General features: G+C 37.8%; 1 protein-coding gene across 4 annotated transcripts in view; it reads right to left on the bottom strand.

Moving 5' to 3' along the window:
- The window catches only part of UTRN (utrophin), a 369967-nt gene that overhangs the window by 242270 nt on the left and 108553 nt on the right, over positions 1-19144 (bottom strand). For all 4 annotated transcript variants that reach the window (XM_064649024.1, XM_064649025.1, XM_064649023.1 and 1 more), the window contains 14 exons: positions 16099-16212; positions 15322-15477; positions 14429-14599; positions 12453-12632; positions 10765-10899; positions 10106-10255; positions 8559-8720; positions 8089-8217; positions 7498-7671; positions 6766-6921; positions 5157-5327; positions 3113-3292; positions 539-667; positions 223-393 (listed from right to left, as the gene is read on the bottom strand). In XM_064649024.1, the coding sequence (XP_064505094.1) occupies positions 223-393; positions 539-667; positions 3113-3292; positions 5157-5327; positions 6766-6921; positions 7498-7671; positions 8089-8217; positions 8559-8720; positions 10106-10255; positions 10765-10899; positions 12453-12632; positions 14429-14599; positions 15322-15477; positions 16099-16212 (2178 nt within the window). The remainder of the gene's footprint in view (positions 1-222; positions 394-538; positions 668-3112; positions 3293-5156; positions 5328-6765; positions 6922-7497; positions 7672-8088; positions 8218-8558; positions 8721-10105; positions 10256-10764; positions 10900-12452; positions 12633-14428; positions 14600-15321; positions 15478-16098; positions 16213-19144) is intronic.

Raw genomic sequence — 19144 nt, 5'->3', positions numbered from 1 at the left:
TGTAAATTTTCCCATACAACTCAAGTCATCACCTGTTACTAAGGTGAAAAAAGCAGTTGGTTTAAAAATCAGTCTATTTTTCACATATAAATATCTACACTTAAAAGAGAACCAAAAGCAGTGAAGTGCTGTTCCAATAAATAATGATCTATCCACTACAGCTAATTGACATCATTTTGGCATAGAACTCCCAAGCATGTTCTGGGGCTCATTCATCCTCACCTTGGCACTTTTGATGTGCTGAGAGACCTTCTCAAAATTACGGTTCAGTTCTGCCAGTTTGGGTTCAACAAGTTCATGGCATGACACCCCCCGACCATTCATTAAGATGATAGCCTGATCACGTACATTATCCACTCGAAGACTAACATCATCTAATTCAGATGTTAAGCGCTAAGAAGTGAAAAAAAATGAAAATGGTTATGGCTAGGCAAGGAAAGAAACCTTTAAAAATAAAAAGTAAGCAAACCTGACAACATAATTTAGAATCCAGAAGTTGATTGGTAACATTTTGACAGTTGATGGCAACATTTCCTACCTTCACAGTTTCCTCCTTTTTGCTAGCTGACTTTTTCTCAATCTCATCCAGCAAGGCTTCAGCCTGATACAACCAAGTACTTATGTGGGCAACATTTTCATCAAAAATTTCCAGCTGGTTCTGATGATTCTGGGAAAAGATGAAAAAAAAAAATGTATCAATATGAGTAACTTCAAAAAATTAACAGAAAAGATCCCCATCCCTCCTCCTTCCCCCCTCCATAAAAACCTCAAAATGTCCCATAAAAAAAAAAAAACCCTGCAACGCTGCCAAAATCTATATTATGAGTAAAAAGGAGATGAATAAAACAACTGTAATGGATACACTTTGGAAAGAAACACTGAAAATTGGATTGTACCTTTTATCTTCAACAGTACTTACAAGAAATCAATTTTCACTCTAGACCCCTTGACATTATTGTTCCTAATTCACAGAAAGGGAAACAGAAGTAACTGAGATAGTCTGCACAACTAAATAATGATAGACAACGTATTACAGCCAGACCACAATAGTTCAGTCAATCAAGAAACCCACAATTTTTTTAATCAGCACTAGCAGGTACAACAGTATGCATTGTGTGCAGTTGTTGGGGTTTTTTGATTGGAAAGGGGTTACACCAAAGCTATAAATTATAGTAGAGTTTTGATGTTTTACTTGATTGCATTAAAATATCTTCCCCTTAAGAAAAGTCACAAAATTGTAGACATGTTATTAGGTCTGCTTTCACATGCAGTCAGAAATTGTAACATTAGGTGCCACAGACAGAAGTAACGTCATTCTGTGTGACAAAATAAAGCTATCAGATTCAGAGAAGTACCCTTCTGTTTAAGATTCTTACCCCAAAAAAGGATAGATAAGCTTTGATCTTTTAGACTAACAAAACAAAGGGAGAGAGAACAGAGAGAAGGTCTATGATTGCTCTCCATATCACCATCAAGACACTTACAGTTTTCCACAGAAAAAGAACAATTTAACCTAACAAAGCACATAGACAATACTCATCACCAGACATGTACATAACTTAGAAGTATTTAGTTTTGGAGCATCCTTACAGCATTTACAAATAAGAACAAACTACCTGACTACTCCTAACATGGACTCACTGGATTATGAAACAAACAGTATGACCTGCAAGAGGCACTAGACAGGAGGTGCAGGGTTCACCATCTATGTATACACTTAAGTTTTCATAATTTCAGCCCATATCAGGGGCTTCTGAAGGTGGATTGTCCTAACTAGCTGAACAACACCAAAATATCTTAACTATATAAAAGCATCAGGCTGATACTAGCATCAGTTGTTTCATGTCCATTTAGCATAATTAGTAGCTTTAAGTGTATAATATGCTTAGTATATCATTTCTTCAGCCAAACAGATTACTGCTGGCATACTCACACACTTGCATTTATGGGCTGTCCAAAAGAGTAATAGGCTGACACTCACAAGTGCTTAGCTGAACACCACTAGGAAGTTATCAACTGTCCATTAAATAGCCCATCATCTGGGACTCAAGGACACAAAACCACTCTGATCATGCTAGCACAGAGGCTGAATGTTCAGGCTGAATAAACAGCAGCACACACAGCAGCTTCATGGAAACCAATCCTTTTGGGCTAGTTCCTGTTGGTTTCCACTTACATTAACCAATTCATCAGGTTATACAAAGTTACCTAGAATACAAGATCCAACTTCTGGGCTCAAATTAACAAATGCTTCCATAACCTGGTGGCTTTTTTCACCTCATTGTAATCTGGCAGAATCACCTACTACCAGTTAATGAGTAAACCACTACAAGCAGTTTTGTGAATGCTTGTAGGCTCCACAACCCACTCAGTCTATGTACAGTAGAAGATGTACCCTTTCAGGACAGTTTAGAAAATTACTTATATGCACAAGGGTAGCAAGAATTGTGTTAAAAGCTAAACAACAAGTGGACACAAAAGGCTAGTGCTACTGGTGCAGCAAAAGAGACAGTGATAAAACATTACTAGAGAAAAGGTACAAGAAGATAAACATGCAAATAAGTACAAAAGATTAAAAATATAATGTGGTGGTACATTAAAGGGGATGAGAAAGAGATTAAAACAGATACGTGAATTAAGTGCATGCTGGATTTTCTACAAAAAATAGAAATTACACCACAATGTCTAAGGAGAGTAAGAATCCATAAGAGTCCTAACACTGAATCCGGGAGAAAGAGAAAGGCAAAAGAAGTTCAACCTAGTTTTATTCTCTGCAACTAAGCAGGTTAGACACGCTACGCCAAGCTAACTGTCTGTCTGGGATATTTACAGTTACATCACACTCCAGATTCTGCTATCAAGCACATGGCACCAATGCCTATTAACACATCTAAAAAACTTGTAGAACAGTTTTCCACCTTCCTCATTGTATATGACCTCATGACTTACCTCTCCATCTGCAGATTAACAAGATGTCCTTTCCGCATTTCTTTAAATCCATGAGGCATCATAGAAATTCACTTCACAGTAAAGTGAGATAAGTGAAAACTACAACTGCTCCAAGAGTGTGGAGGGAGAACTACCCTGAGTATTTCTCACACATGCAACTTACCAACAAGGTGTCACACCAGTCCTCGGTCCAGGTTCGAACTCTGCTCCAGCCAGCATTAAGAACACACAGCTTCTCCTCCAGGACAGTCTCACTCCCCTCCACCAGAGACTGGAGAGCGGTGCAACTTTCTGTGATACTCTTCAGATCAACTTTCCTCCTTTCCAGCTCTCTCAGCACATTCTGAAACAAGTGGACCCATTAACATTGCACTACTCCCAAAAGCAAGGGCAAGGGAGCCAGATTTCTACCTCCATAGGAAACAAATACATCATAGATGATCTTAATTTGAGAAAAAATATCAAACCAAGTGTAATTGCCTTCTGTTTACACTCACTCTCTGTAGATAGTGATCTCTTTTTTTTTTTAAGAGACAGCAAGAGAACAGTTCATGTAATTGTCATGAATAACTTAGTTTGAGACTTTTTTGCTTTGTTGTCTTTATCTTTACATTTCCTTTTTATTATGTAGGTAAAGCAAATGCAATACACCACATTGTAAAGTCCAATTTTAAAAGGTTCTTTTCTTCACTGTAAAGCACAGAATGCAAATTTGAAGAGACAATCTGGATTTCTCTATCTTTTCCTATTAAAGAACTTTTACAGTTGGCAACAATGTGAAGAGTAGTAGGCCAATGTTGAAGGTTTATTTTTTTTTGAGAACCATCACAGCTCGTTACTGCAGATTTTCTATTCACTGGCTACATATTACAGAATCCTTATTGTTATATTATCTATGTAAAAATATGTAAATATATATATCTTTAGCTCCACCACTTTTTATAAGTCATCTCTGTTTTTCATTTAAAAAAATCTTTGAAAGTATGCATACTGACATGTAAGTTAAGTAATATGTCATCTCCAGAATATCAGTATATGGTTTTCACGTGGAAAACAGCACCTCTTGCCATACAAGATTACCGATCATTATTGATGATATCTGCCTGCTTAGAAAGCTCTTTGATGTCAGTGTACAGTGTCAAAGAATGCAGCTAATCACAACCAGTGTCCAGAGCTCCTTGAACATCTTATTAGCTAAGAAGTAAACATTTTATTATCATAACTTATTATCTTAGAGACAAACAAATTATTAAGTTACGACATTTTAAAATTGCCTCTAGAAAACGTCAAGACAAATGACAATTTCAAATGTAACGTAAAGGACCTGTCCTCCTGGTGGTGCAGCATAAGAGTCATTAATTATTTGCATTGCTACACATGTATGGAAAGTATACTTCCAATAAGTATTTACAAGTTTATTTGGAAAGGAATCTTAAGGATACTGCCACAGTACAAGTGTAGTGTTAATAATTGCTAATCCTGATTGAAATGCGTGCAAACAGGTTTGCAATTTGGTAAGCTTTTGAGTTTTAAGATTGCAGACAGACTCATTCTAGAAGTAAAAAGTGACTGTAAACAAAACTGGAAAGATCAGTATTGCTGATCTGTATCAACTGACACTTGTTGCTAACTCCAAGTAACACCCAACTTTCTACAGTGTGAGAAAATATAATTACTCTGAAGAAAAGTAGCTAACACATTTGTCTGTTTCCATGAAAAGTTTTGACTTGGAGGTGAAAGAAAACAAAGAAAACAGTAGTCTTTCGTTTCACAAAGTCACAATTTTGAAGACAAAGCTGGTTCAATGAAAGGTTAGAAACTCAATTTTTCATTAAACTTTCAATGCACTTTCAGTTTACTCTATTAGTAAAATATTTGACCCAGTCCACAATTATATTTGCTGATAACTTAAAAAATATTATACTGATGAACTGTGTGAGAGACACAGTAAGTCTTAAATACCTATTAATACCAGATATGCAGTAATATCTTTAATATTTTACCAGCCAATTAAGTTTGAAGCAAGATGCCCAAGATGAAACAAATCAGCCTCACTCACATACTGAATATGAATTAGTGAATCCACTAAAATTTTAGGATATGAGAGATTTAGGAATAAGTACAGGGATTTAAATTCACAGCCACTTCTACATAGTCTTGCCATAATGTTAGAAATTTATCTACAAATATTTAGTAATCATACTTACTTTGGCCCAGGCAATTTCTGAATCTAGATCAGAAAGCAAGCTCTCTGCAGTGGATTTCTGCACGAGGTCAGCTTCAGTGGTGGCTAACCACTCTGACAAAGAGGTAGACTCTTTCTTCATTTTGCGTGCCAGCTGAGTTGCTCTTTCAAGGTCTTGTTTTCCTTCCGTCACCTACCAAAAAAAAAAAAAAAAAGGGGGAGAAAAGAAAAAAATATATTTTAAAATATAGTAAACCCAAAAGTGCTAGCCAGCTAAAATATCCACCCAAATATACAAAATCCTTGCATCTTAAGGCTGTCTTGCATTACGGAAGGACCCTGAAAAGAAAGACTGTTTATAAACATCTGCATCTTACTATACAACACAGAATATATAAAACTAGAATAATTTTTAATTAAGATACATTTAAAGGAGACAAAGAAATCTGCATACCAATTTATAGCTAGTAAGCACCAAAATGATGTTTACACTTTATTATGATCCTTTAACTGAAACTCAAGGGGATGTAGAATCCAGTCAGTCACTCAAACACTAAAATTCAATTCCTTTCTTGTATTTTGAAAGAGCTGCTAGCAGAAAGCCGTAAAGAAAAATTTCACTGAAAATCTAGTCTGTCCTTCAAGACATGTCAGTAAAACAGGTATGAAATTTCATGTTTGCTGCAGTATAATCAATTCTATTTCTCACTGGCTACACAATTAGTCTGGTCAAACTTTAACACAGACTTGAGAATAAATCCACTCATAGCAGTCAGAATCAATTGACATTTTGAAAAATTGCGCTCTGTTCTCAGTTCAAAAAAAAAAAAATCATAACGTTATACTGCAAATAACTCTGCCTTTCCTAATCTCTTGTCTACATGCTTTCTGAGTTACAGACACACAGGTCCCACTAGAATCCACACCTTCGTGAATGTTCTCAACTTTACAACAGTAAAATATTTCATAGGGCCCATTCCAAGATATTTCAACACTCTAATCTGGCCCCTTACCCACAGTTTCATTCACAGAGCTCTGAATGCACATGAGTCCACTTGGTCTTCTATCTTAATTTAGTTAGAAAGAGAGTCCTACCTGTTCCCCAAGGGTTTAACCATTTTTTAAACACTTCACCTGGATAAGTAACTATTCGATTACTAAGAAAATTACTCGTATCAATATTTAATACTGTTCATGGGAAATACAGGTTTGCCTGCATTTTCTATTTCATACTGAGAGCAACCATTTAGATGGACTACAATTCAAAAGTATCATGACACCTCCTAAAAAAACCTTAGCTCAACTCAAAAACTTATGACACTGACCGTAAATTATCTTGTAGGGCTCAAAGACTTAAATGAATAGGAGGTCAGCTTTGCCATAACAATGAAAGCTCTATGAATTGTCCTTTCTTCAAGGCTACACCTCCTCCAGGAACACTCTGTGAGCATAGGGGCCTTGCACAACTACAAGATTGTTACGAATAATCTTTAATCTCTCAATTGATCGCTCCTGGATGTAGCAGCTAGCCTAGTATCAGAATCAAACCTGGAATAGCATCTGACATCAAAACAACAGAAAAGGGAAATTACATGCAGACAAATATTCATCTGCATATTTGTTTTTCTTACCTGCGCCCCCAAGTCATTGTAAAGAAATTTCAATGCTGTCAGTTGTTCATCCATCCCTTTGGGATTGTCTGTCTGTTGTTTCTGTACGATTTGCCTTCCTGTCTTGATGACAGTTTCAACCTCCAATTTCACCTCACTCAGGGTCTTATAGAGTTTCTAAAAACACAAATAGGTACATTGGTGAGAAATTTTTAATGCAGATTTTAAGATTTTGCTTCATTTGGGGACCTTAGCATCAAATGGCACTTCAACTCTGAGCTGTGGCTTAGCAGCAGTGTCTAACAGGAAGATTTCAGACTCCCAATGTTCTATATTTTATTCTAGTTTTTATTTTCACACACAAAAAAAGAAGAATTAGCTCAATAATTTAGCAGTGATTACTCCAAGGTCAACACTGTTATATGTACTTCATCTTACGTAAAGTATTTGTTTTGTTCAAATACTAATGATTGTGAGGCTTCTCCAGAACATGAGGATGAACCAGGGAAGGGAGTTTTTATAAACTCAGCTGTTTCACCATATCTGTGATCAGCAGTCCACTACTTTTATTTCCACATTCTCACCTAGAATATGAGTTTTTTAGTTAGCAATTTTTGTCTTAGCACTTCCCAATGAGTTGCAATAGTTCCATGAGGACTTTAAGCCAAAGTTCCTCAGGAGAGAGTTTAAGCAAGAAGAATCACACAAGAAAGAAGCACCCCCAAGTATGTGGTAAGAACATTGCATACACACCATACACTTTTCCAGGTGAGCTTGGATTACATCTGGGTCAGTATCCTTCACATCCAAGACATGAAGTTCTGCTTTTACACCATCCAAAACCCGCTTGCAATCCAACATGCGCTGCTCAAAATTAGCTGGTTTCTGGAAAAGCTGATACTTTGTACATACTTCACGAAGCTTTCTCTGTTTTAATAAATATTATGTAAAAAGATTGTTTCAAATTAGTAGCTGCACTTCAAAAAATAACATTTAGAGCATTTCCCATCACAGAGCATGCCACCACAACTCAGTGGCAATACATGGCACCACTATTTGCCAAGCCCAATTTCATCACCTATTCCTAATCTCCAACGGAAAGAGCTGTAATTCTGTATCATACACTTTGAAAATACCCATTCTACTGAAATACAGAGACTTTCTGACTTTCACCATTTATCTCATGATACTTGTGAAATTTAAGCTTCCTTATGCAATTCATCTAAAGTTGCTTTTTTCCTTATGAAAGCAAGTAAAAGCACATATTTTCTTCTGAGATTTGTTTGACTGCACCAAACAATTTACGGCCTGACACAGCAGTGCGTGTGACTCTCGTATTTTTACCTGCAAAGCATCCAGCTGAGTTCCACCACGGGGAGACCTGCACTCGGGAGAAGCAGGAGGGAAAGAGCGAGCACTTTTCTTGAGCTCCTCTAAGGTGGATTCATGAGCTGCAATCTCAGCTTGAATTTTCTGCAATTTCAGAAAAATAGGAAAAACACAAAATTGCTTGCAGAGAGGGGAAGGGGAGTTTGCTTACCACCTACTACCCATCACAAGTAAATCTACTCTGTAAAACAAACACCATCAGGTTTATTTTAAATATTCTGTCTTTGGTGACAGCTTGCTAAATTAAAAGCCACTGTAATTCAATACAACCTTCTTAAAAGAAGAGAACAATCCAGATTACAAAAGTAACTCCTAGAGCATCAGCACAGGACTGAAATAAAGCCTTCATGAATTATTAAGTCTAGGCTGAGCACTATGATGAAATATTTCAAAATGTTTTGTAGCAAAGAACTGTACTGAAATACCTGGGCCTCCTGGGGCATCTGAAAGGCATCTATCCTATCCGTCAGGTAAGATGTCAGCTGTCTATCCAGATCTGTTAAGTTTTCTTGCAAGACGTGTAACATGTGGTCGGTTTCTCGCATGGTCTGAAGCTGTTGTTCCAAAGTGATCTGCCGGCTCACCGCCTGAGCAGGACAGAAAGATAAGACAAGATGGAGCTGTAATTCAATACAAATTCTAGTAAACTTTCTCAAAACAAAGTGAGAGAGACCCAAAAAATCCTATGCTAGGAGGACTGGCTAAAAAGAACACTAGTAGGCAGCGATTTTTGAAGTTTGCTGTGGCTTTTGAACCAGTAACAGACAAACAGTGGCACAGAGAGTTGTGCTGCTAGATATACAGAAGAGCGAAAACAGGTCTTTCCTATCACCTCTGGAAGAAAGTACTCTTAAAAACATACTAGTTTCAAAAACTAGCTATTCAATGGAAGTCGGGGACTTCGCAATACATCACGTGTTGTTTGGTGTCTAAACACACGCATTTCCTTTAAAACCAACAAACTTGTTATGTTACAGTATCAAAACAGAAGTTCACAGTTCTTTCCCTTTATTGCCCCTTCCTTCAACAGCAAAACATCCAAGTTCATCTGAAATGTCACTAAATTCCCCACTATCAACACATGCACAGACCAGTGTATGTACACATACACATACAGAGATGTGGAGAGTTGTCAACAGCCTAGTGTGTCAGCACTGCAGCTACCAAAGCAGACAGGTTTTTATATTGCAATACTGTTGCAACAGGAAAAACAGTAGTGAATGCTAACTTAAATGACAGCACATAGCCCCCAGCTGAGGGCACTGCATTTACGTTGCTCACTGTAATGAGCATGAACCAAAATCCCCTCTATAACTACACTTTGGCAGTTACAGAAAACAACTCTCATCATACAATTTGGCAGGGGCCTGTATTACCAGGATATGGAACACAAGTTAAAAATCTATGCAACCTGAACTGTGAAATACAGCTAGTCTTCCTCTACTTATTAAATCTATAAAAGGTTAGACTGAAGTAGGAAAAGAGGAAAAAGACAACATAATAGATAGGTAATGAGAAGAATGTTTTCCTTCTGTTCTTTATTTCACTGTGACTTCTTCCTAGCTATTTCAAAGAGTGAAAATGTCACTTATCCTCCTCATTTTTACAGTTCGTGAGCCACTCACTAGTATTTATGGCAGTAGGAAGGTAATATTAACGTCAGTTGTTGAGCTTTCCCTCCTAAATTTGGAATTGCCTTTTTGTCACAATTATCTAAAAAAATACAAGGGGGTCCCTGCAGTACAAGGGTGTGTTAAGCTTGCAAAACAAATCCTGACTCAAGTCACAAAAAAAAGAAAAGCATCTTGCTCTTTGGCATTACTCCAAATTAAAAACAGCTGACAACACTGTGATGCTTTTTACTCTTTTCCTATATTGCAGTCCTGCATCTATGAATTCAGCCAACAAGAATCATTTCAGATTACTAAGCTGAAAACCCCAGTTTATTTCAACCCCAGCCCCAAGTTCTTACCAAGTGACTCAATTCCTCATAGCGGGCATTGAAAGCTTCCAATTTTTCACTGATGATGTCATCAAGAATCCCTCCATCAATCAATGTCTGCCCAAGTTCCCGAATCTGGGTTCGATTATCAGCTGGATGACGCAAGACTGATTCCAGGGACTAATGAGCAGAAAAAGTTTTAAAGGTCAAGGCACTGAATATTACTGTATTTTCAGAGCTGGAAATATGGCCACATACACAGAAGTTTAACACCTCAAATGTCTTGAAAGCGCTCTAAAAGCATAAATTAGTTATGGCTTAATTCATAATGGTGACAAGGCAAATACAGAGGTGATTTTACTTTAGATAATTAAGCCTCACAGCATTTCTTGCCTATTTACATCATTTCATAGTACTATAACACTGGAAGGAATAATCAATTTGCAGAGGCCAGGAGACAGCATACAATTTTATTATGGTACCAAGTACAGCATGATCCTGTACAGAAAAATTCCACTTTTGGTGGAGGATCTTAACAATATCCATTTCTGATTCAGAGTAATACATTCATTTAACATGAAGAATCAGAATACTCAGCACATTTCAGCATTCTACTGAAGTGAAGAATTTACTTGTTTTTTAATGGAGCTACATGAAAATTTACTAATCCAAGAGAACCATTATAATACCTCAAGGGCATCATTGACAGCATCCAATTTATCAGGCAGATTTCCTGTCATTTGCACCCTTTCTTCCAGATTGTTTAGCCAAGCTGTTTCTAAATCAAGATACTGTAGCAGCTCAATCCAGCAGGACCACACCTCCTAGGAGAAACAGGAAAAAAAAAATAGCCTAGAATACAGAATGCCTGGAATAGCTCATATACTCTGTGAACAACTTACAGATATGTTTCTGAGAAATTCACCTAAAACAGACAAGTAGAAAATATTCAAAAATATGCCATGGCACAGTATGGTCTAGACAGAAAAACCTACAGCTATAGCAGGAAGATACAGAGAAATAAGCCTAGTAGTCTCTAAACTCATGCTAAAACTATCACTGACACACAAGTTTGTTTAACTATGTAAGAATGTAACAAAATCCATCCACTCCACTTGAAAGATAGGACATGCACACCCTATCCGAGACCATAACTACATGTTCTAATTATTATTATATTTCAACCTTTAAATTCTGGTAAATTCCTTTTTGTCATTTTGGAAGATGCACAGATGAATAACAGAGCTGTGAGACAAGGTTACTTATTTGCAGAAGCATTGAATACAATACAGATTATAAAAACAAAGTTAGATGGTATCTCATGGATTCCAAGGATGTCATTTCAAGGGAAAACAATCTTGGAAAGGAGCCACAGTAAAATGCATTTATGCTGAAGCTACTGTATTCAGACATTTTCAGTATCGTTCTCCATTCCTCTTGTGGCACCTGTCCCCATTTTACAGAATCACAGAAGCAATTAGGTTGCAACATATCTCTGAGATGAAGTCCAACCTCTGACCAAATACCACCATGCCAACTAGACCATGACACTAAGTGCCATGTCCAGTCTTTCCTTAAACACCTCCAAGGACGGTGACTCCCCCCCCCTCCCTGGGCAGCCCATCCCAACGCTTAACAACTCTTTCAGTGAAGAAATTCCTCCTAATGTCCAATCTAAACCTCCACTGGTGCAGCTTAAGACTGTTGTCATGTCATCAGTTACCTGGGAGAAGAGGTCGACCCCCACCTGGCTACAACCTCCTTTCAGGTGGTTGTAGAGCATGATACGGTCACTCTTGAGCCTCCTTTTCTCCAGGCTAAACAACCCCAGCTCCCTCAGCCGCTCTTCACAGGACTTGTGCTCCAGACCCTTCACCAGCTCCACTGCCTTTCTCTGGACACACTCCATGTCCTTGTAGTGCAGGGCACAGAACCAGACACAATACTCGAGGTATGGCTTCACCAGGGCCAAGTTCAGGGGGATGATTTGTTGCCCTGATCCTGCCAGCCACATTATTTTTTATACAAGCCAGGATGCCATTCTGGGCCACCTGGGCACACTGCTGGCTCATATTCAGACAGCTGTCAACCAGCACCCCCAGGTCCTTTTCTGCTGGGCCACTTTCCAGCCACTCTGCCCCCAACCTATAGCACTCTATGGGGTTGTTGTGGCCAAAGTGTTGGACCTTGGCCTCTCAGCCCATTGAATTGTTATGTCCAGATCCTTCTGCAGAGCCTTCTTACCCTCCAGCAGATTGACACTCCCACCTAACTTGGCGTTGTCCACAAATTTACTAAGGATAGACTCAATCCCCTCATCCAGATCATCAATAACGATACTGAACAGATATGACTACGATATGACTATCATTCTTACCTCCAACGTGTGGCATTTCCCCCGTATCCGATTGCACAGTAGCTGGTAGTTCTCCAGCACAACGTTCAACTCAGTTGCCAGGTCCTGACCACTAGAGGGCACTTTGGTGGCCAGCATCTTGATGTTGTCTTTGAGAATCTTCACCCGCACCTCCTTCTGCAACACATCCTCCTTCGCTCTCTGCCCAAAGAAAAAAGGATTACATGAGCAGTCTTTAATTGCCATACAGTCAGATACTCACCACTCAAATGGAAAAATCAGCAATATTACACTGGAAATCCTGCTGCCAATGTATTCTTGGGCACAGTACAACTCCCAGTGCACAGGTCTGGAGTAATAATATTATCAGTTGTCAAGTTTTGCTTTAACCAGAATTCAGGAAGGAAGATAGCTGGAAGACAGATCAGGCAGACCAGTCTGAGCCTGTCTCCACTGAGACAAACAGAAGCCATTAGAAATAGTGACTGTCCTTTGTCTTTCTTTTCAGGTTTCAAAAACACTTTTTTGAAGTTGAAGTATTTCTAATAACAAGGCATTGCACTTTATGGTAGAATTTAGTACATGACAGTATAGTTTTCATACAGATTTTTCAAGATGTCTTCTAAATGTATGGTAAAAGAGAAAAAAAGCCAGTTAATGGAAGGGCAAAGAATGGAAAATTTGGGGAATACATTCTGTGGCAGGATTATCAAAAACCATCTACTCTTTATCTTAAAATTATTCCTTCAAATGTCATCAGGAGTTCCACACTGTTCAAATGAGAGCAGAATTGGCAAGGTCAAAACCATATGCAAAAACGTGCCTAGTTAAATACAGAGAGCGCTCTTTCCCAGTCCTAAAAGTAGTCCCAGGATACTATTGTTACTGCAAATGAAAGAGGAATTGCAAGTGTTACAATAAACTTACTGGCTCAGTAACATAACTGTCAAATTTAAAATACATAATATGATCTGCATTTGACAAAGGTAAATGTGCTCAAAGTCTCACAGATTTGCCAATGAAAAGAGGGTTCTTTCTTTCCTTGGCTTGTGTTCAGCCAGCTGTCAGACTATGTGAATCTCAAATGGTTTCAAGGGACATGAATATATTAAAACACTTGTTAAAGACTGCTTCAGAAAATCTCTTCAAAAAGAACAATTCTAAACTTCAAATAGGTTTGTCAAAGCACTTGTAAGGGAGAAAATTCTTTTCTATGGTCCTTTGAGTAACAGTGTAGTGGATACTCATTTAAAAAGTGTACATACAAGTCAAAACATCTATGAAGATATGCCTGAGCTCTCAGATTAAAAACCTCAGAGATTTATTTACTCTGTACCTATATCCAAGAAAATTACCTATTCAACTGAAAATAGATTATAATGAGACAAAAATATTTCCTTCCTCTCCATTTATTTGGCCACCAAACCCAAAATTAGAGAAGCAGGGACCAACATCACTCACTGATCCTTGTGGATCCCTTCCAACTCAGGATATTAAGAGATCGCTGCAACAGATGATAAAAACAAGATAACCTTAAAACAGACCTGTTTTAAACCCGTTTTAAATTTTCTAAATGTCAAGTTACAATACCTAGTGGACAAGAAACTGAAGCCCAAGAGCTAGAAGCGGAAGAATGTTTTCACAACCTCTAATTTAGATGGGTATAGCATCACCTTTTCTTTCTCAAGTTTCGTCTCCTACTTTCCATATTCTTAGTGTTTAATATGCTATACAAAGTAAGCCTGACTCAACAACTGGGCAAGCTGTTATTCATTATGAAATCCCTACCACCTTGTGGCCAAATAGAACATCTGCTTTTACAGTTTATGCTTTAAAAAACAAAAATTCCACAAAGCAAAAATGTAAAATACCACTACCCTTGTCATGACCCAAGCTCCTTTCCACACACATAATATTCCCACAAAAGGTCAACCCCCAAAGCCATTAAGTTTTGTTTCTCTTTAATCAGGACTCTACAATGAGCTGGTACTGCTGACCTTCATTTCCTCTACCGCATTCTCTAGCTCTTCAGGGGACTTGTATTCAAAGTCTTTTTCCAAATATTCTTCTTCAGCTTGGGTCATCCATTCTTGCATCTCTGCCAAATCCTTCTTCAGATTTACAGCTTTTTCCTGACTTTCAGACAGACGATTTTTCTGACTAATGATCTAGAATCCAAGGTAGAGAAAGGAACAGCAGTTTTGTTACTTAAATGTCCTTCTATATATGAAAAACCACAAGTCTTTGTCAAAATATTTTACTTTCAAAACATATTCAGGTTTTTTTAATTAACAAAAGACTTTTATTTTTACACACACACTCACAAACTTATGAACCCTTTTTAGTAGATCAACAAAATCTAGAGGTAAGGTGACAATCCCGGAAAAAGTCAGACAGAATAAAACTCTCTTCTGATTACAAGTATCATATAGTTAGATATATCTTTATACAGAGCACTAAAACACTCTTCAGGCCTGACTTCTCTCCACAGCTCAAACAACCTGGATTCTATATGAACAGCAAGGCTCTCCAACACAGATGCTCACCAGGAACTGCAACAAAAGAATTGTGTTTCTAAAGACAGCAAAAAGCTTCTACCCAAAAGAAACAACTAAATACACCGGACTGGTGTGGTAGCCTATTTATAGCCACTTATTTTTCAAAGCTGCTTGGAAGAAGACAGAAATTATACAGGGACAGAATAAATTCCAGATTTCAGAAACAGCAAAACAAAAGTCAGACTTCCCTCCCACACACCCCAGAAAGAGCAGCATGAAACAAAGTGAACAAATTAATTTTTAATTACAAACAATTACAAGGTTACCAAGCCACACAACCGAACAGACAGCTGTAGTAACAAGCAAGTATTAGCAAAGAAAGAACAACTCACCTGCTTACTCAGTTTCTCCCATTGAGTCTGGCAGTCTACTAGCCTAGACTTTGTCCAAGTATTTATGCTTGCAATAGGCTGAGCTCTTAAAGCAGCTTCTACTTCTTTCATCTCTTTCAGTGATGGTTCAACTGTCTCCATTTCATTGACAAACATCTGAGCACACATTGGAGAAAAAGAATGTTGTTCTTCAGCAAGATTTTACATATATTTATAGGCTACTAATAGTTTTCTAACTTTTAATTATTCCAGAGAAATTTTTCAGGAGCAGATTGATACAGTGTTCAATCCCAGACTGCTTAAAACAATCCTTTAGTGGTTCAAAACATCAGAATCACGGAACTAAAAAACAAAATACAGCTTGCCATATACAGCATAAACATTTTCACATGCCAAATGTCAACACCAGAACAACGCAAGTTTGAAGATCACATGCACTAAATACCCTGCTGTTTCTGGCATACCTCAGTTTATACTCTACTGGAAACAAACATTTGAACGTACACTGTAATTACTTGCTATAAGATGAAATTCTACATAACAGTGATCATTATGTGCCACTGACTAGGAAGGAATCAGCGAAGGCTTTTGAAAAGCACAAAGTGTTATAGCTACACACAAGAAACTAATTAAAATACACCCTGAAGAAAGATACAACGATTCTTCTGCTGGGCTATATGGAATATGCTATGGACAATATTTATTAATAAAAGTAAAATAGTAAAGAAAAGATGCTACTCATTATTTCAAAAGATTCCTTAAAAGAACAAAACTCACTGTGCACTGGTCAAGTTGCCTTTGAAGTCCTTCAGTATCCCCCTGAACAGCCTTTTCTGTCATTAAGAAGTCTTTAACACCATCCATCCACTTCTGAACAACTTTTGAGTCAGTCTAAACAAATATAGTAAGGAAGAGTTGATACAATATCATGATAAAGAATGTATGATAGTTGCATTTCAAATTCTGCTAGTATCAAAAGAATATTCTACAAGCTGCTAGCATTGTCTTGGTTTTGCATCAGACCAACTTTGGTTTCATTTTGGGGTTTGTTTTGTTGTGGGTTTTCTTTTGGAGGGCAGGGATGTCCAAAATTTCTCCGTTCTCAAGTGTATACAAAAATTAAATTTACAACAGTGATATTCTTCCATCCACCAGAGCATGGTTTAATTGACATTGCAATGCTCCAGGCTATCACACAGAACCACACGATCAAGTAAGGCGGAGAGCATGGCTTCAAGAAGTACATGGTTCACATGAAGGACCTGGCTGGGAATAGCATTTTCCTGATGACAAAAACGATGCATGGTTTCCACCAAACCTGATGAAAGGCAAACTGCACTCTTAAGGAAAAGAAAGGACCCTACAAAAATGTGTATGTGGAGGAGTCAATAATGCTAAACATACTTAACAGGTAGAAACCATGCTGGGAAAGCCATTCATGTAACAGAGACACAGTCATAAAAGGAAAAAAACCACAGAAGATTAGACTAATCACTAAAATTAAAAAAAAAAAAAAAAACAGCCTATCAGTTTGAGGCCAATAGCAGCTACTGTACCCGCTAGAGCAACTCCTAGGGAAAAGAGTAAATACGTACCCAGTTTCAGAGTTATCTGATCTAACAGCTGGCAGTTGCCTTACATCCTGCACTGAGGTAGGGAGAGAGGGAGACAGAAGCACTGTCTCCTGCCCACACAATTGTGGATGTTCCAAATCGTCCTTACAAACAAAACCAATGCAAATTTAAAGCACAAAAAGAATTTTTCCTTGTCCTAATCAAGTTATGTGGTTGCCATTTTTAAATAACATAGTTGGACTTCTTCTAATCAACATTTTTTGACTGTTTGGTTGGGGTTTTTCAATAGATGGCATCTCTTTATCCTGACACAATCATTATCATACAGAACTGTTATTGAGAAGCAGAGTCAAGCTCATCAGCTTCACCTTCTACTCTGCGTGTCACTGAGGATGAAAGCACACACTTTGTTTTCTTAAAAATCTCATACTAACAGTTTTTTCAAGACCAATACATTACCCATTGCTTCTCAAAAAATGTCTGCACTAATGAAAAACCATTAGACTAAGTTCATGTTTATTTTTAGGCAAATGCTACCATTAGAGGTCAAAGTCATGACACTTTCTTCATTCCTTTTCCTTTTGGGGGAATTTCCTGCAGCTGATTAGCCTGAACATCATTTTCCAGAAAACAGACCCCAGGAGGCTTAACAGTGAACCATGGCTTAATGTAAAAAAATACATATTTATAAAGGCTGCCATTTGACAAGGCATTTTAGCACATAACTAATTTAGCTTTCTTACTATAAGATATTTACATAAGTAGCTGAAGTGAATTAAGTGGGATTACTCAAAGTTAGACACACATTTAAATAACTTGCTGAATCACAAGTCAAGTCTACAGAATTTTCATTAAATAAATGCTCCTTCATTGCACAGGTAAATAATTATCAACGGTCAAATAACTAGTGTAGATTGCTGATGTACAAGAGTTCACAATTTTTAGACATGAACATCCACATCATAGAACGGTTTGGGTTGGAAGGCACCTTAAAGATTGTCCAGTTCCAACTCCCCTGCCGTGGGCAGGGTAATCTTACACTAGACCATATTGCTCAAAGCCCCATCCAAACAGGCCTTGAACACTCCCATAGATGAGGCATCCACAGCTTCTCTCAGCAACCTGTTCCAGTGCCTCACCACCCTCACAGTAAAGAATTTCTTCCTAATACCCAATCTAAACCTACCCTCTTTCAGTTTAGAGCCCTTACCCCTTGTCCCATCCCTACATGCCCTTGTAGAAAGTTCTCCTTCAGCTCTCTTGCAGGCACCCTTTAGATACTGGAAGGCTGCTATAAGGTCTCCCCAGAGCCTTCACTTCTCCAGGACCAGTTTTAAATTTAAAACTTATTTCAGGAAGGAATGAAGATCAAATGTGCTGAATTTTAACTCGTTCACTCTTAGAAAAACCACATGATGTACAGCCATGCAGTAAATTTAAAAGATCTGAAGGTGATACATAATCAAAGATGCAGCAAGCCATTCATTATTCCAGGTATGATAACACAGAATGCAAGATACAGAAAATTTCTTCTAGAAAATACAAGATGTAAAACTGATAATATTGTCTATTTTTCTCATCTCATGAGTAATACAGTCTGCTAGTAAAACATCACTCCCAGATCATGTCACTAAGGGATGTGTTGTCAGGTTAGGGGAGCCTCTATCACATCACAAATAACAGAAGAGCCACCTAAGCAGCAGGAATCACAGGCAGATCTGCCACCAACTCGCTCATCAGACTAACAAGGACATTTTAAGCATTGTTCATCTGTTTGCTTACTGTTAAAACAAGAATATTGACATTGTTTCTTTTCAAAAACCTAAATGTAAGGAGTGCTGTTTTGGGAAATGTCCGCTTTTAAAGGTGAATTAGGAAAAAAAAGAAACATTAAAAATAAACTAACACTTGCATCTAGTTGCACACAACCACATGTTCTCCAAGAGTTGACATTCACTTATTCCTTTTTTATTTATTTTTCTTTTCTCCCCCACTTATTTTTTTTTTTCCCCTTTAATAGCAGGATGCTTCAAGTTCTTTCTTAACCAAGGAGGTACTGCCTAGCCATCCTCCAAACTGATCTTGTGTCTCTGGTATCAGTGTTACTGACCAATTCGGTGTCTGCACCAGGACCACATACCAAGTCTGCCATACCAATCTTTCATGCAGTACAAGTTATGTCCTGGTCTGTTCAATGCAGTACCCAGAATTTTTATTCAACTTGTTCCACATGCTCATTTTTATTTATA

Source organism: Pseudopipra pipra, chromosome 3, assembly GCF_036250125.1.
Source record: "Pseudopipra pipra isolate bDixPip1 chromosome 3, bDixPip1.hap1, whole genome shotgun sequence".
Classification (NCBI taxonomy): Eukaryota; Metazoa; Chordata; class Aves; order Passeriformes; family Pipridae; genus Pseudopipra; species Pseudopipra pipra.
Note: the sequence above shows the minus strand (reverse complement) of the source record. Positions and strands in the feature narration are given on the sequence as shown.